Here is a 27,577-nt window from a genome sequence, read left to right as displayed (position 1 = left end):
CTTTTTGTATCCAAATCCGGCTTTAAACTTCTCCACAACAGTATTACGGACCTGCCTGGTGTGTTCCTTGGTCTTCATGATGCTCTCTGCGCTTTCAACAGAACCCTGAGACTATCACAGAGCAGGTGCATTTATACAGAGACTTGATTACACACAGGTGGATTCTATTTATCACCATCAGTCATTTAGGACAACATTGGATCATTCAGAGATCCTCGCTGAACTTCTGGAGTGAGTTTGCTGCACTGAAAGTAAAGGGGCCGAATAATTTTGCACGCACCACTTTTCAGTTTTTTAATTGCTAAAAAAGTTTAAAATATCCAATAGATTTCGTTCCACTTCACAATTGTGTCCCACTTGTTGGTGATTCTTCACAAAAAATGAAAATTTTATATCTTTATGTTTGAAGCCTGAAATGTGGCAAAAGATTGAAAAGTTCAAGGGGGCCGAATACTTTCGCAAGCCACTGTATGTGTTTGTATGTTAATTTATACAATAAACTGAATTCTTTATACCTACGTGCTTCACTCAAAGTCCCAAACCCCTTTCCCCTCTTTTTTTGACATATAGATAAGGATGGAGGCAATTGACCATACCAGGTCACCGCCTCAAACAAGGTCCCAACTGTTCTCCTTTTTCATATATATATATATATATATATATATATATATATATATATATATATATACACTTCTTTGTCTTCATCTCAACTATTCGTGGTTGTAGCAGCAACAAATCAGTTCATATGAAATTGACATGGAGCCTCCTCTGTGCTCATCTCTCTCGGGTCAGTTGTATTTCTTCTGCGTCCTTCAGATGTTCAGTCTGTAATGTTCATTCTTCTGAACTGAGTTTCCACTTCACTGGAGAATTCATTTGTCCCGATCCTCAATAAAGAAAAACCATGTTAGCAGAATTCAAATAAAGGCAGTGCCAGGACGAGGTCTTCTAGCGTCCAAAGCACGGCAAAGTGTACCCCTTCTCCTTGGTGAACCTACATAGTGGTTGGGCTCACGTCACACCTGTACATTCTATTGTATTATCATATGCACAGCAATATGTGGTAGTTTGGGTGCTAACATGTGTTATGGTAAGGTAGCTCATAAACCAGGGGGTCTCCAAACTTTCTAAACAAAGGGACAGTTTATTATCCTTCAGGCTTTAGGGAGCTTAAATCCGACTGGTGGGAGTAGAAAATGCCATGCCGTCAATGGGAGTGAGCAGTACCCCATCATTGGCTTTAATGAGGGGGGATATTGCCCCTTTTGTTGGTATCAGTGGGAGGAATAGTGCCCCATCATTGGTTTAGTGAGAGGAATAGTGTCCCATCATTGGTATCAGTGGAAGGAATAGTGCCCCATCATTGGTTTAGTGAGAGGAATAGTGCCCCATCATTGGTTTAGTGAGAGGAATAGTGCCCCATCATTGGTATCAGTGGAAGGAATAGTGCCCCATCATTGGTATCAGTGGGAGCAATAGTGCCCCATCATTGGTATCAGTGGGAAGAATAGTGCCCCATCCTTGGTATCAGTAGAAGAAAAAGTGCCCCATCATTGGTGTCAGTGGAAGGAATAGTGCCCCATCATTGCTTTAGTGAGAGGAATAGTGCCCCATCATTGGTATCAGTGGGAGGAATAGTGCTCCATCATTGGTATCAGTGGGAGCAATAGTGCCCCATCATTGGTATCAGTGGGAGCAATAGTGCCCCATCATTGGTGTCAGTGGGAGGGATAGTGCCCCATCATTGGTGCCTGTGGGAGGGATAGTGCCCCATCATTGGTGTCAATGGGAGGAATAGTGCCCCGTCATTGGTGTCAGTGGGAAGAATAGTGCTCCATCATTGGTATCAGTGGGAGCAATAGTGCCCCATCATTGGTATCAGTGGGAGCAATAGTGCCCCATCATTGGTGTCAGTGGGAAGAATAGTGTCCCATCATTGGTGTCAGTGGGAGGAATAGTGCCCCGTCATTGGTGTCAATGGGAGGAATAGTGTCCCATCATTGGTATCAGTGGGAGGAATAGTGTCCCATCATTGGTGTCAGTTGGAGGAATAGTGCCCCGTCATTGGTGTCAGTGGGAAGAATAGTGTCCCATCATTGGTATCAGTGGGAGGAATAGTGTCCCATCATTGGTGTCAGTGGGAAGAATAGTGCCCCATCATTGTTATCAGTGGGGGGAATAGTGCCTCATAATTGGTGGCAGTGGAAGGAAAAGTGCCCCATCATTGGTATCAGTGGGAGGAATAGTGCCCCATCATTGGTATCAGTGGAAGGAAAAGTGCCCCATCATTGGTGTCAGTGGGAGGAATAGTGCCCCATCATTGGTATCAGTGGGAGGAATAGTGCCCCATCATTGGTATCAGTGGGAGCAATAGTGCCCCATCATTGGTATCAGTGGGAGCAATAGTGCCCCATCATTGGTGTCAGAAGGAATAGTGCCCCATCATTGGTGTCAGTGGGAGGAATAGTGCCCCATCATTGGTTTAGTGAGAGGAATAGTGCCCCATCATTGGTTTAGTGAGAGGAATAGTGCCCCATTATTGGTATCAGTGGGAGCAATAGTGCCCCATCATTGGTGTCAGTAGAAGAAAAAGTGCCCCATCATTGGTGTCAGTGGAAGGAAAAGTGCCCCATTATTGGTATAAGCGGGAGGAATAGTGCCCCATCATTGGTTTAGTGAGAGGAATAGTGCCCCATCATTGGTATCAGTGGGAGCAATAGTGCCCCATCATTGGTGTCAGTGGGAGGAATAGTGCCCCATCATTGGTGTCAGTGGAAGTAAAAGTGCCCCATCATTGGTGTCAGTAGAAGAAAAAGTGCCCCATCATTGGTGTCAGTGGAAGGAATAGTGCCCCATCATTGGTTTAGTGAGAGGAATAGTGCCCCATTATTGGTATCAGTGGGAGCAATAGTGCCCCATCATTGGTGTCAGTAGAAGAAAAAGTGCCCCATCATTGGTGTCAGTGGAAGGAATAGTGCCCCATCATTGGTTTAGTGAGAGGAATAGTGCCCCATTATTGGTATCAGCGGGAGGAATAGTGCCCCATCATTGGTTTAGTGAGAGGAATAGTGCCCCATCATTGGTGTCAGTAGAAGAAAAAGTGCCCCATCATTGGTGTCAGTGGAAGGAAAAGTGCCCCATCATTGGTATCAGTGGGAGGAATAGTGCCCCATCATTGGTTTAGTGAGAGGAACAGTGTCCCAGCTTGTCATATTGGGATTTGTCTTTATGTATGTATAGTTGTGTGCCCAGACAGGAAATGGGAACTCTCCGCACACCAATGATGTCACACATTCGAATATCCGAAAATCCAAAAAGTCGAAAATGTGAAAATTTGAAAATCCGAAAATGAGAAAGCCTGAAAATTTGAAAAACTGAAATAACTATCTTATAATAACTATTACTAACTATTAAATTATAGGTATTGGAATTTCCTTTCAAATTTGTCTGTTAAGTAATCGTAATGAATACAAATTTATCTGAAGTTGTGAATTATCCGAAATAACGAATGCCGCATCTAAACTGATTGAATGTAACAAAATAATAATGATTAATAATAATAATAAAAACGTTTTATTATTATTATTATTATTTACAATTTGTTACATTCCATTCGTTTAGATGCGGCATTTATTATTTCGGATAAATTTGTATGCGTTACGTTCACTAACAGCCAAACTTGAAAGAAAATTCCAATGACCTATAATTTAATATTAGTTATTATTAGTTAGTAAGTGTTTATTTCGGATTTTCTCATTTTCAGATTTTCGTTCTTTTGAATTTTCAGATTTTCGTTCTTATTTTCGGATTTTCTCATTTTCGAATTTCCCGAATTTACAACATTTTTTAATTTTTTGATTTTGAACTTCTGAATTTTTGAATTTTACTAAATTAATTCAAAATAATGAATTCTGATCATGACGGATGCCCCAAAAAACAACCCCCCCCCCCCCCAAAAAAAAAAAAATAAATGTATGAAAGGAGAATGAACACATTTTTTGGCAGCGCACATGTCTGGTTATCGGGCGGGTCCCATGGGCGGAGACTGTCACAGTTATGGTTTAGCTTCAATAAACTGGAGTTCCCTTTTCTTGTCTAAGTAAGAAAACTGGAAATATTCTCCTACAAGGACATGACAAATGACTCAATAAAAAGAAGCCCGTAGCAAAAGACGCAGGAATAGGCGCATGGCTGGCATGACAGTCTAGCAGGGCCAGCTTGCCAATTAAGGGTTAACTGGGTGTTTTGAGTTGGTCAGAGTAGAGGGGGTGGCCAGAATAATATGCAGCATAGTTAGGAAAGGGCCATTGTCCGGTGGCCAGTTGGAGGTCACCGGACGAAGAAACAGCTTCCACCCTCCCGTCCCGTTGTCTGTATTATATTTGGAATGTTTGGCGTTTATTGTTGTAAATTATGGCGGTTGAGATCTTTGGAGGCCTTCTAAAATGTAAGACCAGTATGGCATAGTGGGAATCCATCTTGGTATGGGATCCTCGGGAAGATGCCAGTTAACCGAGGTTTAACTGGGCAATTGGATATGGGTATCGGCGTTGGAAGTTGAAGAGTTGGTATTGTCCCCGAGTTGGCATGCTGCGACTGGGGACCTGGTGTGTCACGCTGATACAATATACATTTGGGGTCTTTTCAGTGCCTTCAAAGATCTACAACATGGTTACGTCTGATCTGAAAAAGTATTGTTTGTAAATAACATGTTTATGGTTTATTGTTAATAAAATGGACGGCACGGCCAAGTTTACTCCCAAAAGGGTGTCGTCTGGTTATTTGAGATGGTAAACCATAATAGTAGGGTATGTGCAAAGGTATCAGGCCAGCTTGCATCTGTCTTACCATAGTCAAGAATTACCTGATCTGTTGGAGGTTCGGTGAATTCTTTTTCAGAACCTCAAGGGGTTTGGCACTGACGTTGGTGAGATAATTAAGACTCAGGTTCAGGTGTGTGAGGTTTCGGCTGTTACAGAGCAGCGGCAGATGTCGAGCATACTCGTCCGTCAGCTTCACTTGCTGTAGACTGTAGAACATAGACATGGACAGTTCAGTGGTGGGGCTGGACTTGGCCAATCAACGTAGCAGTTTAGAGTTAGACGTAAACCCAAACTAAACAACATTTTTGTTGCTAAAACACTGTATGCCATAACCAATTGTCACTTTTTTTTAACCACTTCAATACCAGGTATTTTTACCCCCCTTCCTGCCCAGGCCAATTATTAGCTTTCAGCGCTGTCGCTCTTTGAATGACAATTGTGCGGCCATGCAACCCTGTACCCATATGAAAATTTTATCATTTTGTTTACAAAACTAAAGCTTTCTTTTGGTGGTATTTAAACACCACCGTATTATTATTTTTTTTTTTTTTGCTAAATGGAAAAAACGTTTTTTTTTTAATTTCTGTTATAGAATTTTGCAAATAAATAATTGTTCTTCATAGATTTAGGTCAAAATGTATTCTGCTACATTTCTTTGGTGAAAATAACCCAAATCGGTGTATATTATTTTAGTCCTGTAGGAAAGTTATAGAGTCGGCAAACTATGGTATATAGATACAGTGGAACCTCGGTTTGCGAGTAACGCGGTTAACGAGCACTATTTCTAAAAATCCTAACTCGGTTTGCGAGTGTTGTCTCGCAAAACGAGCAGGATTCAGACCAAAATCGGTGTGCAGTAACGCTTTTGGCCTGAGGTGGGGGGGGGCGCCGGAGCTGAGCAGAGCCGAAAGTCACCGTTCGGAAATGCACGGAAAGGCCCGAGGACAGTTCGGCTGACCTCGGAAAGGCTCGTGAACGGAGTCTTTCCGAGGTTTGCCAAGGTCAGCCGAAGTGTCCCTTGGGTCTTTTCGGCCGTTTCAGAGGCTCTCCAGCGCCCCTCCCCGCCTCTGGCGCATGCAGTATTGCATCCCATTGAAGTCAATGGAGAACAAATTATTTTCGTTTCCATTGACTTCAATGGGAAAACTCACTTTGATATGCGAGTACATCGGATTACGAGCATACTCCTGGAATGGATTATGCTCGTAATCCGAGGTTCCACTGTATCTGCAAATTGATCAATCCTGATGTAATGACGGCCGATCTCATTTCTTGAGGGACAAAAAATGCCAGGACAGTACAAATACCCCCCAAATGACCCTTTTTTAGAAAATAGACAATCCAAGGTATTTAGTAAGAGGCATGGTGAGTTTTTTTGATGTTGTATTTGATGTCATAATTTTTTGTAAAATGACAACAACAAAAAAATAAATGTACATTTTCTTATTTTATTTACATACAGTCACCAGTGCAGTACAGTGTCATCATATAACTGGTGTGATAGTCATCAGGGACTCAAAAAAAAAAAGTTTTTTTTTAATTAATTTACTTTTTATTACATTTTTTTCTTTGTTTTTTACTATTTTTTTTTCTAACACACTGACCAGAGCAATATAATGGTAATTAAAGAAGGGGAATTTGGGACTTTAAATGAGGTAGGACTGGTAGGGGTAAATTGTATGTAAGCATTTTTTTTTTTTTTTTTTGCTAAATAAATGAAAAAAAGACTGAAAATTTTGAAATAAAAAAACATGTTTAATAATAATAATTGTTCTTCACAGATTTAGGTCAAAATGTATTCTGCTACATTTCTTTGGTGAAAATAACCCAAATCTGTGTATATTATTTAGTCTGTAGGAAAGTTATAGAGTCCACAAACTATGGTGTGTGTGTATATATATATATATATATATATATATATATATATATATATATATATTCTGGAAATTGATCAATCCTGATGTAATGACGGCCAATTTCTTAAGGGACAAAAAAATGCCAGGACAGTACAAATACCCCTTAAATGACTCCTTTTTTTTTTTTTTTTTTTTTTTTTTTTTTTTTTTAGAAAATAGACAATCCAAGGTATTTAGTAAGAGGCATGGTGAGTTTTTTTGAAGTTGTAATTTGATGTCATAATTTTTTGTAAAATGACGATAAAAAAATAAAATAAAAAATGTACATTTTTTTTTTTATTTACATACAGTCACCAGTGCAGTACAGTGTCATCATATAACTTATGCTTTTTTAATTTATTTTGTAAAAAATGTACTTTTTTTTTAATTTATTTATATACAGTCACCAGTACAGTGTTATCATACAACTTAAAGTGGAGGGCCACCCTAAAATAAAAAATAGCATGAAAAATCGTAAAAAAAAAAAAAAAAAAAAAACATTTAAAAAAAAAATTAAACTTACCTGAACCCTTGTTGCTAGGCAGTCTTCCTAATCTGCCTCTTCCTATTCCGCGGCTTGTCCTGCTCCTCGGTGAGCGGCCCCGTTGCCTTCTGGGAACTGTGTGTGTTCCGAGAAATCATGGGGCCATTCACAGAGCGCCACTCGCTCGTGCGCAGTAGGAAACTGGCAGTGAAGCCGCAAGGCTCCACTGCCTGTTTCCCTTAGTTAGGATGGCGGTGCCGGGACCCGAGAGCCGAGGGACGGGTCGGCCTCGGGCGGCCGACATCGCAGGCACCCAAGACAGGTAAGTGTACTTATTTAAAGTCAGCAGCTACAGTGTTTGTAGCTGCTGACTTTAAAAAAAAAAAATTCCTGGCTGGAATCCCGCTTTAAGTTTTTTTAAATTAATTTATTTATTTTTTATTACATTTTTTCTTTTTTTTTTATGATTTTTTTTTTTTTCTAACAGTGACCAGAGCAATATAATGGTAATTAAAGAAGGGGAATTTGGGACTTTAAATGAGGTTGTTGACTGGTAGTGGTTAAATTGTATGTAAGCATGTTTTATTGACACGAGTATATGAATACATATATGAATTTCCTGTTGTGCTTATTTCAACATCAGGTTTAACCATATTTTTTCTTGTAGATACCCTATCCGCTCCTGAGGAAGTGTTTTTTACACGAAATGCTCCGGGCATTCAGGATGTAGCTACATGCTCCAATAGGATTCATATCCAGATACATTGATTTATTCAATTCATTTAGACCGGTTTGTGCTGCCAAGCTGACACATGTACATATATGAATTTATACAATTTTATATTATTATCATCTATTTTTGCTATGTGCTGCTCATGTATACTTCTATGATTTTATGGTGTCTATGTCATGTGTGCATATGTGTGTGTGTATATATATATGTGTGTATGTATATATATATATATATATATATATATATATATATATATATATATATATATATATATATATATATATATATATATATATATATATATATATATATATATATATGATACTACTTTTTTACATGAATGATATATTAGTATATAATTCATGTAAAAATTCACGAAAAATTCATGTAATTCACAAGTATATGAGTGTAAAAAAATAAAATAAAAGGTAAAATAATGAAGAAAAAATTTTTGCGTGCAGAAGCGAACGCATATGTGAGTAGCGCTCGCATATGAAAAGGGTGTTCAAACCACACATGTGAGGTATCGCTGCGATCGTTAGAGCGAGAGCAATAATTCTAGCCCTAGACCCCCTCGGTAACTCAAAACATGCAACCTGTAGAATTTTTTAAACGTCACCTATGGAGATTTTTAAGGGTAAAAGTTTGTCGCCATTCCACGAGCGGGCGCAATTTTGAAACGTGACATGTTGGGTTTATCAATTTACTCGGCGTAACATTATCTTTCACAATATAAAAAAAAATTGGGCTAACTTTACTGTTGTCTTATTTTCCCCAAAAAAGTGCGCTTGTAAGATCGCTGCGCAAATACAGTGTGACAGAAAGTTTTTGTTTAGCTTAATTGTCAGTTAAAGTAATGCAGTGCTGTATCGCAAAATATGGCCTGGTCATTAAGGGGGGATTGAAGAGGTTAAGGACTGTAGGAATACTTACAGCAAGTGTGTTATCCTGCTACGAGCAATGGCAGTTAGTAATTCGTCAAAGTGCCGTCCAGCCATGTTGTTCCTGGAAAGGTCGAGCTCCTGTAGAGTTTGATTCCCTACTACTGCTTCGGCCAACAATGAAGAAGAATTGTAGGTCAGAGCGTTTTTCCTCAGACTGGAGAAGAAACATTAGAAAATATACATTATTATCATTGCGAGGGGTCACTTGGCAATATTTTAATATTTTACATTTCATGTATTCCCAACACAAGGTCTGATAAAAATCAGACGGGAGTTGTAACATTACCCAATCTACTAGAAAAAAAAAAATATATATATATATGCAATTCTATATTTTCCCATATTTCCTGTCTCTTCGACAACACGGGGGTCATTAACAGCAATAAAATATCAAATTGGGGACATTTTCGGAAAGACTCTATGTTGGTAATGTCCTAAGTCTTTCAAAAAAATAAATGTCCCTATATTATATGTAAGTCTGGGTTTTCCAAATGTTGTTTTTTTGTTTTTTCTAAATTGGGAGGAATTTTCCATATTGCGCTAAAATGTCCTTCCACTTTTTTAAACAATACAATATCTAACAGAAATTCTAACCAATTCAAAAATAAAAAAAAATACATTTTGCTTTGAGAAAAACTTGAAACTTGTTAAAGCCTGAAATTCCAAACATCTTAAATAGGAAGGCAAAATGAAATTGCTTCAGAGCATTCATCTGGATTTACAGTATTTTTTTTATTTTTTTTAAAGTATAACTACAGTGGAACCTCGGATTACGAGCATAATCTGTTCCAGGAGAATGCTTGTAATCCAAAGCACTCGCATATCAAAGCGAGCTTCCCCATAGAAGTCAGTGGAAATGAAGATAATTTGTTCTGCATTGACTTCTATTGTATGCAATACCGCATGTGGCCAGAGGTGGGGGGGGGCACTGGAGAGCGTCGGAAAAACTTGGGAACTGAGTGTTTCCGAGTATTTCTGAGTAATTTTGAGTATTTCCGAGTATTTCTGAACGGCTCCGAACCGTTTCCGAGTGTCACCGGCGCCCTCCCGCACCTCTGGCCAAATACGTTACTACACACCCGATTGGCTTAAATTCTGCTCGTTTTGCGAGACAACACTCTCAGATTTTTTTTTTTTAAAAGCTGCTCGTCTTTCAAAAAGCTTGTTAACCGTGTTACTCGTAAACCAAGGTTCCACTGTATAGGCAAAACTTTTTTTTTTTAAATGTTGGATAGAGTAAGGCAGGCTTATAACCCCTTTCAGATTTTTTTTGCTGCCTTCTGTGTCCCATTGGGAAGATTTACCTTCACTTCCTGTCCCATAGTCAAAACAGGAAGTGAGAGGAAATCCCTTGCCCCCCCCCCCCCCCCCTCCAGTCATCAGAACTAGTGTCCCCTCCATAGGTGTGCACAGCCTATTGCATTAGGGTGTGCACCTCAATGCTCAAACACACATGGGTGTGTTGCACGTGTATTTATTTATACTGACGGTGTCAGCAGGGCAGTGGATGGTGTCAGTAGTTTTTATTTTTATTATTTTTTACAAATTTTTTATTTATTTTTTTGCAATTTTTTTAGAAACCCCATTAGGGGGCTTTGGTGAAACAAACAGGAGGAATCTGCGCCACGCAGGTTGATTAGGGTGCGCCCAATCACACCTGGCACACCCTGTGCACACACTTATGGTCCCCTCTATTACTTTTCTGTAAATTTGGGAATTTCTTTTACTTTCACCTTTGATGATAAGCCCCGGTTCACACAGTTGCCCAACTTTGAAGCTGAATTCCAGCACAACTTCGGCACGACTTGCACACAACCTTTTTTAACCACCCCAAGCAGATAAACTGTGTCAGGGTGGCCGCTCTGTGCCAGATCACGTACCAATTACGTGATCTAAAACGTTCAGGGTCCGGGGGGCGAGAGGGTAAGCCACCGGCGACCCACTCCCGCTGTGTATCCGCTGGGACCCGACAATTGTTCTGGAGATCAGCAGAACGGTGCTCTGCCTGTGTAAACAAGGCAGATCGCCGTTCTTTGAGAAGGGAAGATGGGGATCCTGTGTTTCTGCTAAGCAGGAACACAGGATCTCTTTCTTCCCAATAGTAAATGCACCTCCCCCACACAGTGAGTAAGCATTCCCTAGGAGCACATTTAACCCTTTGATCGCCCCCTGATGTTAACCACTTCCTTGCCAGTGTCATTAGTACAGTGACAGTGCATATTTTTAGCACTGATCACTGTATTAGTATCACTGGTCCCCAAAAAAATTTCAAAAGTATCAGGTGTCCAGTTTGTCCGCTGCGATGTCACAGTCCCGCTCTAAGTCACTGATCGCCGCTATTACTAGTAAAAAATATAATTTAAAAAGTCCATAAAAATATCCCATAGTTTGTAGACCTATAACTTAAAACAATCAATATACGCTTATTGGGATTTTTTTTTTTACCAAAAATATGTAGCAGAATACATATTGGCCTAAATTGTTGAAGAACGTAGATTTTTTACATTTTTTTTTTTTATTGAAAATATTTTATAGCAGAAAGTAAAAAATATTGTTTTTATTTCAAAATTGTCGGTCTAAACTGAGGAAGAAGTTCATTTTTTTAATTTTTTTTTTTTTGGGATATTTATTATAGCAAAACTAAAAAAAATTGTGTTTTTTGTTTTTTTTTTTCAAAATTGTCGCTCTTCTTTTGTTGATAGCGCAGAAAATAAAAATCACAGAGGCGATCAAATACCACCATAAGAAAGCTCTATTTGTGGGGAAAAAAAGGCCATCAATTTTGTTTGGGTACAGTGCTGCACGACCGCGCAATTGTCAGTTAAAATAACGCAATGCCGTATCACAAAAAATGGCCTGCTCATTAAGGGGGGTAAGGATTGTCGCAATCCCTCTATAAGTCGCTGATTGCCACCATTACTAGTAATAAATAAATAAAAATTTCATAAATATGAATGTAGACGCGATAACTTTTGCGCAAACCAATCAATATACACTTATTGGAATTTTTTTTACTAAAAATATGTAGCAGAATACATATTGGTCTAAATTGATGAAGACATTTGATTTTTTAATTTTTTTTTTTTATTGGATATGTATTATAGCAGAAAGTATAAAATATAGATTTTTTTTTTTTTAAACAGCAAAGGTGATCAAATACCACCAAAAGAAAGCTCTATTTGTGGGGGAAAAAAAAGGACATACATTATATTTGGGTACAATGTCGCACGGCCGCGCAGAGGCGGCTCTAGGCTTTGTGAGGCCTTAGGCAAAACTTACACATGAGGCCCCACGGACTGGGACACTCCGTGATGAGGCCGCTATTCCTCAGGCTGCGGGCAGTATCTGATTTGTCCGTCAGCTCCTAAGCCACAGAGTCCCAGTGGGGGTAGGCGGAGCCGCCGTCGTCAACTTCAGTGACTGCGAACAGGCAAATTAGGCGGCCGCGAGGCCCCTGTGAGTGCGAGGCCTTAGGCGACCGCCTAATTTGCCTAATTAGAGAGCCGCCTCTGCGGCCGCGCAATAGTCAGTTAAAGTAACGCAGTGCCGTATCGCAAAAAAATGGCCTGGTCAGGCCGGGTTGTACTCAAGACTTAAAGAGGAGTTCCACCCAGGGGGCCCTTAAAAAAAAAAAAAATTAAAAGTCAGCAGCTACAAATACTGCAGCTGCTGACTTTTAATTGGACACTTACCTGTCCCTGGGTCCAGCGATGCGGGGGATCGAAGCCCCGCTCGTCCCCCCCCCCTCCGCTCGTCGGCGCCGGGCTGTGGCTTCACAGCCTGGCACCCACTAAGCATGCGCGAGCGGCGCCGCGCGCCGTGATTGGCCGCTCAATCACCTGGGACCTATTATGGGTCCCAGATGATTGACAGGAGGGAGGGAGCAGAGCCGAGCCCTTCCTGTGCCGAGGGGGAAGTGATGTCACCAGCCCAGGCAAAGGAAGAGGCAGACTACGAGGGACCCCCTAGCAACAGGCATTTAGAGGTAAGTTAAAAAAAAGTTTAACTCACTAACTTTAAGTTGGAGCGCTTGTCGCATCAGTGTGAACCAGGCCTAATAATAATTTTAAAAAAGCGCCCCTGTCCCCCTGTGCTTACGCCCATAGCTCTTAAAGGGACTTTTTTTTAATTTTATTCAAATGACATTTAATTTTTATTTATTCTTTTATTGCATTTTAGTGTAAATATGAGATCTGAGGTTTTGACCCCACATCTCATATTTAGGAGCACCTGTCATGTTTTTTTTCTATTACAAGGGATGTTTACATTCCTTGTAATAGGAATAAAAGTGACACAATTTATTTTTAAAAGAATAGTGTAAAAATAAAAAAATAAAAGGTAAAATAAATAAGAAAAAAAAATATATATATATTTAAACGCACCCCGTCCCGCCGAGCTCGCGTGCAGAAGCGAATGCATACGCGAGTAGCGGCCGCATATGAAAACGGTGTTCAAACCACACATGTGAGGTATCGCCGCGATCGGTAGAGCAAGGGCAATAATTCTAGCCCTAGACCTCCTCTGTAACTCAAAACATGCAACCTGTAAAATTTTTAAACGTCTCCAATGAAGATTTTTAAGGGTAAAAGTTTGTCGCCATTCCACGAGCGGGCGCAATTTTGAAGCGTGACATGTTGGGTATCAATTTACTCTGCGTAACATTATCTTTCACAATATAAAAAAAAAATTGGCCTAACTTTACTGTTGTCTTATTTTTTTAATTAAAAAAGTGTATTTTTTCCAAAAAAAGTGCTTTTGTAAGACCGCTGCGCAAATACGGTGTGACAGAAAGTATTGCAACGACCGCCATTTTATTCTCTAGGGTGTTAGAAAAAAATATATATAATGTTTGGGGGTTCTAAGTAATTTTCTAGCAAAAGAAAAACTGTTTTTAACTTGTAAACACCAAATCACAGAAAGAGGCTCGGCCCTTAAGTGGTCAAGCACCCTAGTTTCTATGGACGGACGCAATTTTAAAGCATGACATGTTAGGTATCTATTTACTGGGCGTGATATCAGCTTTTATATTTTAAAAAAATAGGTATTATATTGTGTTTGTGTGCAATAAAATTAATTAAAGTTGATTTTTACACTTTGGAGAAAAGTGTCAGAATTGACCCAGATGGGAATTAGATGAGAACGATAATAACTAACCTCAGTTTTTGGATCTGGCATTGAGGGTTCAGTAATATATCGTGTATGATCTTCATGTCATCATCCTTCAGGTTATTGTTAGAGAGTCTATAGGGAAAAAGTACAATTATTGAAGTTTTATAAATTCGGGTAAATTCTGGATCACATTCACAACAGAGGTTGGAATCTGTTGGCTACATAACCAGCAGAAGTGGTGGTCACCGTTCAAACGGGCTTTCTAATTTTTGAGTTGGTATTAATGAGATGGAGGAATCATTTGATGCTCCATCCTTAGAATGCATATTGCTGAAAAAATCTAAGGGTTTGTTTATATGGGCTTGGGGGTGGGGTCTGTAAAAGCAAGAAGCTGAGCCATGGTTTTACCCCCACCCCCACCACCACCACCATCACCACCCCCACCATCACCACCCACCCAAACCAGGGCAGGCGCTCAAGGCTTTACCCATTTTGTGGACGTGTACAGAAAAGGCCATCAAATTTGCATAGAAAAACGCCACTCCTACCACAAGGCCGCGGTGACAATATCGCCAGTGCATAGGGCCTTAACTGACGCGTTTCGTGGTCAAACACATTGTCAAACTGATATGCCTATCCTGCCTATAGGCAGATGCCTTTGACAATGTGTTTGAACATCAAACACGTCAGAGAAGGCCCTATGCACTGATCATATTGTCGCCGCGGCCTCGCGGAAGAGGCGGCTTTTTTTATGCAATTTTTTTGAAAATTTTATGGCCTTTTCAGCACATGTACTTTCATTTTTATATAATAAATACTACACCATAATAGCTACATGTTGGCTCCTGGTACGCTTTTTTTATAAAGTGTTGACCCCACTGAAGGGGAACGTGGAGCCTTTGCAGTCTATTCCACTTCCACTTGGATGCTGACTAATGACGCAAGACCCACCTGAGATCATCCTCTATCTATGTGTTAATAACACAAGTGCTCATCTTTATTCATCTTCTGGTGAGTGCATTATATACTGGTGGAAGGATATATCACCGTGGAGAACCAACAGATTACATTTTGGGTGGATTGTCCTTTGTATGTCACGCTAGCTTCCGGCTCATGTCTGACATATATGTTTTAACACCCCACAGTTTTTCTCCAAAAGGAGACGTTTTGATTGACTCAACAATTTATTATTATCGCGCACTTTTGTATTTTGTATTTGCCCGCGAACTGATGTTTTTTGTTTTCAGGTGTTTTTTTCATTTTGGATAATATTTCATTGTATTCATCTTTAGCGCGGTACTTTTTTATTTTTATATATTCTGGGGATCGTATATTCACCTTATTTGTGCTAGCGGCTTTATTGTTGTTACACTGAGTGCTCATTTGACGTTGAATTTATTTCCTCTAAATCAGGGGTGTCCAAACTTTTTTCAAAGAGTGCCAGATTTGATGAAGTGAACATGTGTGAAGGCCGACCATTTTGCCTGACATTCTTTGAACCATTAGAATTTGGTCTAAGTGTGTTTGTCCGAGCACTAATACACTGCCCAACAAGAATTCTCTTGCCTTTGTGTCTGTGTGTGGTGAAGAGATGAGCTCGGGTGTGTTATTTGGATATTTATATATCTTTTGTGACCCCAACTAATCCCCAAGCGCCGCTCAGGACCAAGGATGAGCTTGGGCGTGTTATTTGGATAACATGCCCAATTATCGCCGTAATTATCGCCATATAACACGCACAGCCGTATAACACGCACCTTCATTTTAAGAGGCAAGTTTCAGGAAAAAGCTTAAATTTGAAATAAAGAACTGAGAAGCAAAATAAGTGTCAGTGCCCATCAATGCAGCCTAATCAGTGCCCATCTGCAGCCTCACAAGTGCCATGAATGCAACCTCATCATTGCCATGAATGCAGCCTCACCATTGCCACGAATGCAGCCTCACCCTTGCCACGAATGCAGCCTCACCCTTGCCACGAATGCAGCCTCACCATTGCCACGAATGCAGCCTCACCATTGCCACGAATGCAGCCTCACCATTGCCATGAATGCAGCCTCACCATTGCCATCAGTACAGCCTGATCGATGCCCATCTGCAGCCTCAGAGAGGACAGGGGGGCCGGACGAGCGCCGACAGATTACATACAGGAGAATCTGCTGTTTTCTCGGCGGCCTCTTTAATACAAAGTCCCGTCTCCTATGATATACAGAACATACGTCCAATGGCAGCCCAGGAGATGGGACTTCCTATTACAGAGGCCGCAGCGTAAACTCCTGTATGTAATCTGTCGGCCCTCGTCTCGCCCCCTCCCTGTCCCCTCCGAGACAGCCAGAATATATATCTTTGTGGCCCTGGTGGGATTCGTTGGGGCCACAAAATATATATATATGTCCAAAGTACCAGTGGGGCCATATAAAACCGGAACATGGGCCGCGACATGGCTGCTCTAAATATAGTGACTGGGGGGTCCCCTTAATGTCCATGTAAAGTGGCGCATCTGTAGCATGCATAAAACATTGACACCTGATAACTCATCGGTTGTTAAGGACACCAGCTTCCTGGCCCCGTTCCTTAACAACCAGCTTACACTGTGCCCTGACTGGGCAAAGCTTTGTCCAATCAGGGCGCAGAATGCACTGTGTGGTGCTCAGTGCATTGCAGGGTGTTCGTCGGGGCAAACGGCCGAACGGGAAAATGTTCAACCCAAACTGATGCTCGGGCCAAACCGTTGGCCCATCCCTATTCATAACTATCAGATTCCTAGACTCATTGTGTCAGGACCCAGATCTGAACCTGCAAACTCTGTTGTGTCTGGAGATGTCTTTTCTTGCTGAGCCATCTGGGCAGCTCCTTGGGCAATTCCTTAAATGATCCCGCCTTCAACTTTGAACCTTTTGCTCCTCCCATGAACTTCCTGTTAAAGTCATGCCTTTGCGCTTCTTATTTGCCAGGTTATTGGGCTCTCTCCAGCCAATATTTCACTCCTGCTGCCATCCGTATCTTCACTCCTACTCGTTACCGACCTTTGGCTTGTTCCTCGACTATGCTTCTGTTTGATCTCAACCTGCAAGCACTCGTTACTGACCTTTGGATTGTTCCTCAACATCAGTTTTGCTTGATGCCAACCTGCAACCACTCATTATCAACCTTTGGACTGCAACTGCTTGTTACTGACCTTTGGCTTGTTTACTGACTATGCTTCTACTTATCTGTACATTTTCTATCTGCTACTGGGCCCCAGCTTGCTCACCTCCTGGTGAGGTGATCATAGGGACTGCGACCTGGTAATAGCATGCAGCTAAACCCATCTCCACCATCAGGAGCTCTAATGAATACTGGTTAGTACTTAGACCCCGCACCTCGGGTGAGCCCACGACATGCACCAGGGTGACCTGCTTGTATACCTATCCTGCTGGTCATTGGGGGCCTCTCTATTGCTATAGCTAGAGGTCTCTGAGCCTGACCCCTGACTGTGATACAACTATTAGGGAAAGGAGGCTGCAACACTTATGCCGCGTACACACGATTGCACATTCCGACAACAAAATACATGTTTTTTTTCCGACGGATGTTGGCTCAAACTTGTCTTGCATACACACGGTCACACAAATGTTGTCCGAAATTCTGAACGTCAAGAACATGGTGACGTACAACACGTACGATGAGCCGAGAAAAATGAAGTTCAATAGCCAGTGCGGCTCTTCTGCTTGATTCCGAGCATTCGTGGAATTTTGTGCGTTGGAATTATGTACACATGATTGGAATTTACGAGAACGGATTTTGTTGTCGGAAAATTTGAGATCCAGCTCTCAAATTTTGTGTGTCGGAAATTCCGACGGAAAATGTCTGATGGAGCCTGCACATGGTCGGAATTTCCGACAACAAGCTCCGATCGCACATTTGTTGTCAGAAATTCAGACCGTGAGTATGCGGCATAAATCTGTATGAATCCCTTTGGCTTGATACTCTAATCCTTTCGCTCTATGAATGTCAAAGTGAAACATTCATCATCCTGATGAACAATCTATTCAAGTGAAGGTGTCAGATGTTTGGCTGTTTTCTCTGTGTAAATTGTGCTTACCTAAGATCTTTCACTGTATGTAGAACTGAACCAAGACGCTCCAAGCCCTCACTATGGATGAAAGAAGAGTCTAAATCAAGACTTTCTGTGTTTTTGCTTATCTTGAGGATAAACATCAACACGGTACATTCCAATGGTGCCAAGTGAAATTCTGAAAAATCAAAATTTGTCATCGACTTGAGCAAACATGATACCAGACCATCATTCTGAGACTCGTACAGATAGGTGAAAATAATCAGCAGCCTTCTCTTGTCATCATCTGAACCTCCTGCCACGTTGAACGATGAAATCAAACTGCCGAGCCAAGTAATTACTTGCTTGGCTGCATCTGAGGCATTGCCTGCATTAAAATACCCAGCCAAAGGAGATCTGGAGGTATTATGAGAAAGTCCGATCAGAAAACGGAGAAAGAGTTCTCCACGATTATCTTCAAAGGACCTGGCTTTTTCAATGGAAGACCTTAGTCTTTCTGCAGAATAGTCAATAAAATGACGTAAGGCAGCCACAAATTCTTGAATGGTGAGATGAAGGAAGGAATAAGTCACACAAGAGGACTGTTTAGATTCTACCATGAAGTTTGATAGAAGACGTTCTGAAGAATCAAGGTGGAATGAACTCAGATCTCTTGTCTCAAATGTAAGAATATGGTTCATGACGCCATTTTCTGCCATCCGCCCAATGAAGTTCAGCAGTTGTTTAACTCGGTCTCGGTCTTGGAAACCCTGGTTGTGATTGACCAGAAGGTTAGAGACAAAAGTGACAAAGAGTTGTGTCACTGTTTTGGGCAACGATGCCATCAGCTGATCCATATTTTGTGATTGGTTTCTAAAGCTCGCGGATAACACTGTACAGATGATCCAGCAGTATGTTGGGATGTAACAGAACGTGTACAATGTCCCATTCTCTCTAACGTAATGAAAAGCCCTTTCTGCCAATTTTGGATCGCCAAAAAAATTGTGGAAGTACTTCTTTCTCTCTGCGGGGAAGAACCCTACAATCTCCGATAATCTCTGGAAGTCACTGGTGTTGATGTCTGCCAGTTTTGATGGGCGACTGGTCATCAGGACAGAGCATCCCTTGAGTAGAGATCCCTTCACTAAACTAACCACAATTGAACCAACCTGTACCCGTTGCCTTGTGCCGCTGCACAATTGCCCCGATTTGAAATCCATGGGGCAATTACTTTCATCTAAGCCATCAAATATGAAGAGTAGTTTTTCTGGGTTTTGGAGGATGTCGCTAAGATAATTCTCCAGATATGGATACTCTGTACAAATCATGTCCTCCAGGTTGATCTCTTTATCATGCTGATTGAGGACCCGGAATTTGAAGAAAAAAACAAAATTAAACCTCTGATACATGTTGCCGTTCACCCAGTCAAAGACAAATTTCTGCATCATGGTGGTCTTTCCTACTCCTGGCACTCCACTCACCAAGACGGCATGTGGCATGCATTCAGATCGATGGCACCAGCGGAATAGCTTGTCGATGCTTATACGTTCCAGACCATGTTTGGCTTGCTTTAAAAAAAGTTCATGTTGACCACCAGTGTATAAGATCTCATGCTGAGAACGTTGTTTAAATTGATAAGTAGAAACAACTATTAGATCCAAATAGCGCTCAGAAATCGGAAATTCCTGTTGATTCAGTGTCGTTCCTGGAGGTATATTCTCCACAAGAGTCTGTGTCATGTCCAGCAGATATGTTTTATGATGAGTCCAGATTTCTAAAAGACACAATGGGGAATTCAATACTTTAAAGACAGCATTTTTCAAGTATAGTAGATATCCAATATATATATATATATATATATATATATATATATATATACACACACACACAGTATATATATACAGTGAATAGAGCAAGAGTTAGAACCTCTTTTGGATTTTATTGCTGTTTCTGTAGCCGATAATGGGATTCTGCCTCACCTAATGTGTGGTCACCAAGACAGGAAACTAAAATAACTTTTCCAATGGAGGCACAGACAGTAATCTATTATTTTTTTGGATATGAAGGGGAAGAGTGAGATACTTTACAACAATACATTTTTGTTCTTGGCATTACACATTTGTACCAACATTTATTAGGATTCTACTACTGTAGATCCAGCTCTAATCTGCTGTTGGTTGATGTCATTCAGCCGGTCCAGGCTCTGGAGGGATCCCAACTTTAATGTCAGGATCCACCCAGGTGCCTGGACTGGCAGCTGGCTCAGCCTTTTAGTGAGCCGCTCCACCCTGCTCCCCCCCAAAGCCAGGTGCTCCAGTGAGCGCTGGAGGGGCAGAGCATAAAGCCGGTGACTGACAGACCAGCCAAGAACTGAATGATCAGTGGTCTTTCATCTCTCAGTTCCCAGTGTAGAGCCGGCGGGAGACTTCCACATTTCTCTCTTAATAAATGGGATGCTCAGGGAAGGTGATAATAAAAGATAGTCTACTTTAGGGCCTATTGGCGCGGCTAAAGAAAATATGGAGCTTTAGACAGAAAAACGGAAAACTTAGTTAGTCTGCAGTACCCCGTAAAATGGGCTATCAGGCTTTTACATCATTTATAATACTTAAAGGCCAACTGAACCTCTTAATTTATTACTGTAATGAGGGCAAGGTGCATATACAGTAATAATTCTTGTTTCACTTTTCTTTTTAACTTTTGCAGCAAGGGTTAAACAATGCCTGTTCTGGCAGCACTAATAGAGTCAGACATAAGCAGCAGCCCAGCTCTTCAAAAATCCCCACCCCATCCCAAGCACACTGCTCCAGTCAAAAGAGCTGCTCAAGGAGTGGAACCAATGTTGATTAGAGCAGGACTCAGTGGGGCTTGTTGAACCCCAGGAGAGTCAGGCTTCTGCTTGTGTATGAGAGCCTTGGTCCAACTCTTTTACTGCTGCAGGCACAGGAAGGCATTTTTTTACTGTATATGCAGCCTGACTACATAACAACTATAAATGAAGGCAGTTCAGTTGGGTTTTAAAAATACTAACCTTTCTGCTCCAGAGGCACTGTAGAATCCAGTGTGTCCTGAAGAATGTGTGCCAATAACATAACATCTGAAAGAAAAGTGCAGACACAGTGGTAAGTCACCAGGGAGCAAACAGGCTTTATCCTGGTTCTCATTCACTAATTGGGCATTCATTTCAGACAAAGAAAAAATGGTTGCAGTGTGTGGTTTGTGCCATACTTTAAGAAATTGGACTCTATGTTTCTGTTAGATATTACCATACCCAACTGTCCTTTGCCTACATACAGTGCTTTGTTTCTGTCTTTCTCATCTCAGGAAGTATTACAGTTACATAGAGTATAGGAATGACGTGTCCATTAAATATTTAAAATGATGATGGTTTCATTGGGTTACTACAATGTGAAGATTATGGTCCTCAAAAAATGGAGTAGTATTATAGCATTGGCCTGGCTGCACAATAACAGTCAAGTAACTTTCATAAAGAGAAGCAACTTTCTTAAAGAGTTGCAGGATAGGACCCTAGTTAGTGTCATGAATTCTCAGAACTGTAGACATCTCCACTTCCTGGTCAATGGACCACTAAAAGTGAGGAAAGAGACAAAATTTCGAGGGACACAAATTAAATTGAAATCTATCTATGAAGGCATTTAATTTCACTTCCTGTTGTGTTTTTTTTTTTTTTTTTAAATAAGGCACCCTTGTATGACTAGTGTGCCAATGACGTGCCCATCTTGCAGAGTTATACTCCATTGTTATCTCGTTGTGTTCTGTCCCTCTGTTCCCTGTTGCAAAATACCAGAACTTTTTTTAAAACAAAACTCTTCAGAAATGGTAATTCTCCTCAAGTTTGAAACCAAATTGTGCATCATATGGGTAACATACCACTCTGATCTGCCGCATTGATCTCATTGATAATTCCCAACAAATTTGGGTGCTGGTGGTCTTTCTGTAGAGCGCACAGAGTTTTAAACAATCCAATGACAGCATCTCTCCCTAGGGACTGTATATCTTCTAACAGCAACTGTGGAAAGGTTTCTGGACCCAATTGTTTCTCCATTGATCTGTAGACCTGAAGAACAAGGATAATTCCAGAGGATAAAATTGGTGAATCAAAATGGAAAACTAAGGAGGCAGGCAGGCAAAGTAAAGGAAACTTTATGTGAAAGAGGACAAAATAGACGCTGACAAATCTACACAGGACTTAAAGAATCTATACAAATTTACCATTGTGGCAATTGTTTACTTCTGCAGAACAAGGGTGCATTTCCCCACACACCAAAAGCCACTGGTATTAAATGTAACCTTTATTAGACATGTGCAATTAATTTTGGTCCGACTATAAATTCAGACAAATTTTTGGTTAGTCGGAGATTTGCATGTATCCGAATCTCCAAATGAAATAGTAACGAATTTCATTCTGTATATTCGTTTTCAAACGAACTCCATATTTTCGGAACGATTCGAATTCGGATTGGTCGAAAAATGATCGAATTCTGTGTGTAGAATAGCTGGTTGTTAAGAAGTGGGCTGGGAAGCTGCGTCCTTAACAACCGCTGACTTATTAGCTGTCAGCGGGCTTTCCCACTGACAGCTGAAATGTAAACAAAGGAATGCTGGCAATAAAAATGTTTTTTAAAAAAACAATGTGGGGTTTCTGCCAATCAATGCCAGGCCCTTCAGGTCTGGTAGGGATTTTAAGGGGAATCCCATGCCAAAAGGTAAAAAAAAGTTGATGAATCCCCCCCATAATTCATACCAGACCCTTAGCCGAGCATGCAGCCCAGGAAAGGGGAGGGAGATGAGCAAGCGCCCCCCTCCTAAACCATACCAGGCCACATGTCCTCACCATGGGGAGGTGCTTTGGAGCAGAGGAACTCTGCCTCAGATTCTGCCCCCCCATGTGAATGAGTAAGGGGTACCCCTACTCATTCACCAAAAAAGTGTAAAAAGTGAGTAAAGACACAACACAAGTTTTTTGATGAACAGGAGTTTTGGAAATTAATAAATTAAACGAAATGAAATGAATCAACAAAATGAAATTAGTAACAGAACAAATCTATCTGGAACAAAACAAAGCAAATTGTTCCATTCTGCACATGTCTAACCTTTATTAAGGACTTTTTTTTTATAAAATGTACGTATGTTGGTAACTGTGTGTAAGCTTTTTGACTTAAAGGGTGGATTTCAGACTTCAAACATGCTGTACAATATAAAGTTGATGGTCAGTAATTGTCCAGAAGAGAAAAGATGAAAGAACTCCCCACTGCAATAACACAATGGCACTTGAGGAGTTTTATGGAGTGACTTCACACCGAAATGGAGGTCCCTGTATTTCAGAGCCAAAAAAGTAGAGACACATTCATGCCAAACTAATTCAAACGATGACAAATCTTCATTTGCCCTAACATATACGCTAGATTACCAAAAGTATTGGGACGCCTGCCTTTACACGCACACAAACTTTAATGGCATCCCAGTCTTGGTCCGTAGGGTTCAATATTGAGTTGGCCCACCCTTTGCACCTACAAAAATTTCAACTCTTCTGGGATGCCATTAAAATTCATGTTTGTGTAAAGGCCAGTGTCCCAATACTTTTGTCAATATAGTGTATATGACATAATGTAAAACCTCTACAAATATAACCACTTGGCAATTAAGATGTCTAGAAACAGGTCAAAGAGACTAGGTGAATAGAGGTCTGCAACATCAGCCTCCCCATGGTCCTCCCTTTATGCGTAGCAACTGAACTGCTTCAAAAGATAATCATATCTCTGAGCCATCAAAACCCCCACTCCAATAAACCAGGTATAGCCCCAAAATAAAGTTCCAAAAAAGTGCACCCAGAAAAAATAGAAAACCCTACATGTTTCAAACACAAGTTCATCAGGGGTGTAAATAAATATAAAGGAACCACCAACATAAGTGAACAGGGAACTTTATCATTAGACAAACACATGGTAGATGGTAGATAGACTGTGAGAACTAAATAGAGATCCCCTTGTTCGGTTCGCTGCAGAACTCCCGAACAGGCAAAAAGTTCTGCCCCGAACAGCGAACTCCATTTAAGTCTATAGGAGCCGAACATGAGAAATCAAAAGTGCCCATTTTATAGGCTTATAATATCCAAGTAATTGGTGATAAAAGGGATTTGGGGGTCTGGGTACTTCCCTGTGGGACATATATCAATGCAAACAAAATTTTTTTAAAAACGATAATTTTTTCAGGAGCAGTGATTTTAATGATGCTTAACCACCTCCCACCCACTGTGTGTGATCCAATCACAGCTGATCACATGTAAACATGGAAGTGCAGGTTATCAGCTCTCCTCGCCTCACATTGACAGCGTGTGAGGAGAGGAGAGCCGATCAGCGGCATCTCCTCACAGGGGAGACCTATACAGGTAATCAGGGCACTGATAATTTACAAAATTTTCAAAGCTTTGCCCAATGAGGGCACAAAATGCACTCGGTAGTGCATTGTAGGGTGTTCGGCAGGGTGAACACCCACCGAACACCCTGCAAATTCGGGCGCACAGCCAATGTTCGGTCAAAACTCATGCCTGGGCTGTAATGTTCGCCCAACACTAGTGGTCAGAAGCGCTTCAATCACATAGGCAACAGATCAGCAGCACCCAGGTAACATCTCCATATTTTGCAGTTCTTGCACAACAAAAGCTCAAAGAGATATATGCAAAGAAGATCCAATAGTGTAGTAGGGAGGAGTAACACTGACAATGTGCAGAGACACATACAAGTGCCTTTTTTACAGCATGCATATAAGCAGCATAGCTCTGTCAGTTAAACAAAATGGTGCCTGGCCCCTCCCAGCGTGATGTCGTCACACAGGTTCTGCCCTCTTTGCGTGTTTCGCCCCTCCCGGATTTGTTTAAGACCATGTTTTTTTCATTTATTTACTGCACAGAATTTATGATGATTGCATAATTTATGAGCATTGTTGTATATATGCACATTCTGAGTCATTCGGTAATTTTTTATGAAGGCGTGCATTACTGTTATTGGGTATACATTTATTGAGACTAGTGTGGTGATTGCATTGTGGAATGATAGCTGCTCTTTGACATTTTTTTTTGTATTCAATGGACAGGGGTTTTTTTTTTGCACTATATTTTTACATAATAAAACATTTACAACCCTCATACTGAAGACAAAATTGTGTACACTCAATGATGCTATAAAGTCCCAGTCATATTCCTTACCTCGATGTCCAAGCGCATGTAATTCTGAGACTCACACAGGAAGCTATGAGTAGGTAGATATTCCAGGACGCAGGTGATATCGCCTTTGAAATACTCGTACACCATCCCAAGCTCATAGTATTCATACTCAGACAGTCTTTGACCCAACTTGTCAACTGGAAAAATAATTATATTTTAAAATGTAACCTAAAAAAAACGTAATGTAAACTTCAAACTCTAGTGCGTATGAAGTGCTCTTAAATTGTGATTGTCTAATCCAGCATTTCCTGACATTTTTTTAGTCGTAAAACACCCTTTAAAAGTATGCAAAATCTTGAATCACCCCAGTTTAAAATGTATATGTTACTTATCAATGAGAAACCTGAGCCTGGGATGATGCACACAACCACCTTGATGAAATTACTTTCACATCAGGGGTCCTCCCATCGTATCAGAGTTCGCCATCACATCAGAAGGCCCCATCATATCAGAAGTCCCCCTTTACTTCACAGGTGCCCATTCACATCAGAGCCCCCCATCACATCAGATTTTTCCCTATTACATCAGAGCCCCCCCACCCCCCATCACATCAGATTTTCCTCTATCACCTCAGAATCCCCCCCATCCCATCAGAATTCCTCCTATCACATCAGAGGGTCCTTCCATAATATCACATCCCCCCTTCATATCAGAGTTCCCCCATCCCATCAGATTTTCCCCTATTACATTAGAGGTTCCTTCCATCATATCAGAGCCACCATCACATCAGAAGTCCCCAATCACATCAGAAGTCCTTTCGTATCAAAGGTCCTTCCATCACATCAGAGCCCCCCTTCACATTAGGAGGTCCTCCCATCGCATCAGAGTTCCCCCGTCACCTCAGAAGCCTCCCATCACATCGGAGGTATCGCTTCACATCAGAGGTCCTTCCTTTAAAACAGAACCCACTTCACATCAGAAGCCCCCCATCCCATCAGAATTCCTCTTATCACATCGGAGACTCCTTCCATCTTATTGCATCCCCTCTTCATATCAGAGTTCCCCCATCACAGTCCTCCATCACATAAGAAGCCAACCAATCACATCAGAAGTCCCCCTTCACATCAGAGGCCCCCATCACATCAGAGGCCCCCCATCACATTAGAGGTTCCCCTTCACATCAGAGCCCCCCATCACATCAGAGCCCCCATCACATCAGATTTCCCCCTATCACATCAGAGCCCTTCCATCACATCAAAAGCCCCCATCCCATCAGAATTCCTCCTATCACATCAGAGGTACCTTCCCCATCATATCACATCCCCCCTTCATATCAGAGTTTCCCCATCACATCCGTTTTTCCCCTATCACATAAGAGGTTCTTTCCATCACATCAGAGCTCCCATCATATCAGAAGTCCACAATCACATCAGAAGTCCCCCTTCACATCAGAGGTCCTCTCATCGCATAATAGTTCCCCTATCAAATCAGAAGCCCCACATCACATCAGAAGCCCCCAATCACATCAGAAGTCCACAATCACATCAGAAGTCCCCCTTCGCATCAAAGGTCCATTCATCACATCAGAGCCCCCCTTCACATCAGAAGTCCCCAATCACATCAGAAGTCCCCCTTCACATCAAAGGTCCTCCCATCGTATCAGAGTTCCCCCATCACATCAGAAGCCCCCTATCACATCAGAAGCCCCCTTCACATGAGAGGTCCTTCAATAAAAACAGAACCCCCATTCACATCAGAAGCCCCCCATCCCATCAGAATTCCTCTTATCACATCAGAGACTCCTTCCATCGTATTGCATCCCTTTTCATATCAAAATTTCCCCATCACAGCAGAAGTCCTCCATCACATCAGAAGCCCCCAATCACATCAGAAGCCCCCCAATCACATCAGAAGTCCCTCTTCACAAAATTGGTCCTTCCATTGCATCAGAGGTCCCCCTTTACATCAGAGCCCCCTATCACATGCGATTTTCTCCTATCACATCAGAGCCCAACCATCACATCAGATCAGATTTTCCCCTATCACATCAAAAGCCCCCATCCCATCAGAATTCCTTCTATCACATCAGAGGGCCCTTCCATAATAACACATCCCCCTTCATACCAGAAGTCCCCCATCCTATCAGAAATCATATATTGCATTACATGTAAGGTTTTGCCACAACCATTGGAGTGAGATCAGGAATTCTAGGGCCATCATTCTCAGTTAACTCTAAAATGAGAACCTGTAAAGGATTTTTAAGCATCGCCTATCAAGAATTTCAGGTACCATCATTTTTTTGTGATTTCATGGCTGCACAGCATTTTAAGGCTTGGCATGTTGGGTATCTATGATGGGTGCTGTGCCCAGGCT

General features: G+C 41.3%; 1 protein-coding gene across 1 annotated transcript; it reads right to left on the bottom strand.

Moving 5' to 3' along the window:
- Positions 1 to 461: 461 nt before the first annotated feature.
- Positions 462 to 25,401, bottom strand: LOC141116946 (NACHT, LRR and PYD domains-containing protein 12-like; the record flags this gene model as incomplete). The annotated part of the gene is given in 8 exon segments (XM_073609461.1): positions 462 to 887; positions 4,865 to 5,029; positions 8,869 to 9,033; positions 14,034 to 14,120; positions 18,070 to 19,795; positions 21,053 to 21,118; positions 21,913 to 22,099; positions 25,247 to 25,401. Coding segments are annotated over 8 exon segments (2,618 nt in total), but the record flags the coding sequence as incomplete, so codon positions are not given.
- Positions 25,402 to 27,577: the final 2,176 nt, after the last annotated feature.

This window comes from Aquarana catesbeiana, linkage group LG13, assembly GCF_042186555.1.
Source record: "Aquarana catesbeiana isolate 2022-GZ linkage group LG13, ASM4218655v1, whole genome shotgun sequence".
In the NCBI taxonomy this organism is placed as follows: Eukaryota; Metazoa; Chordata; class Amphibia; order Anura; family Ranidae; genus Aquarana; species Aquarana catesbeiana.
This window is presented reverse-complemented; position numbering and strand designations above follow the sequence as displayed.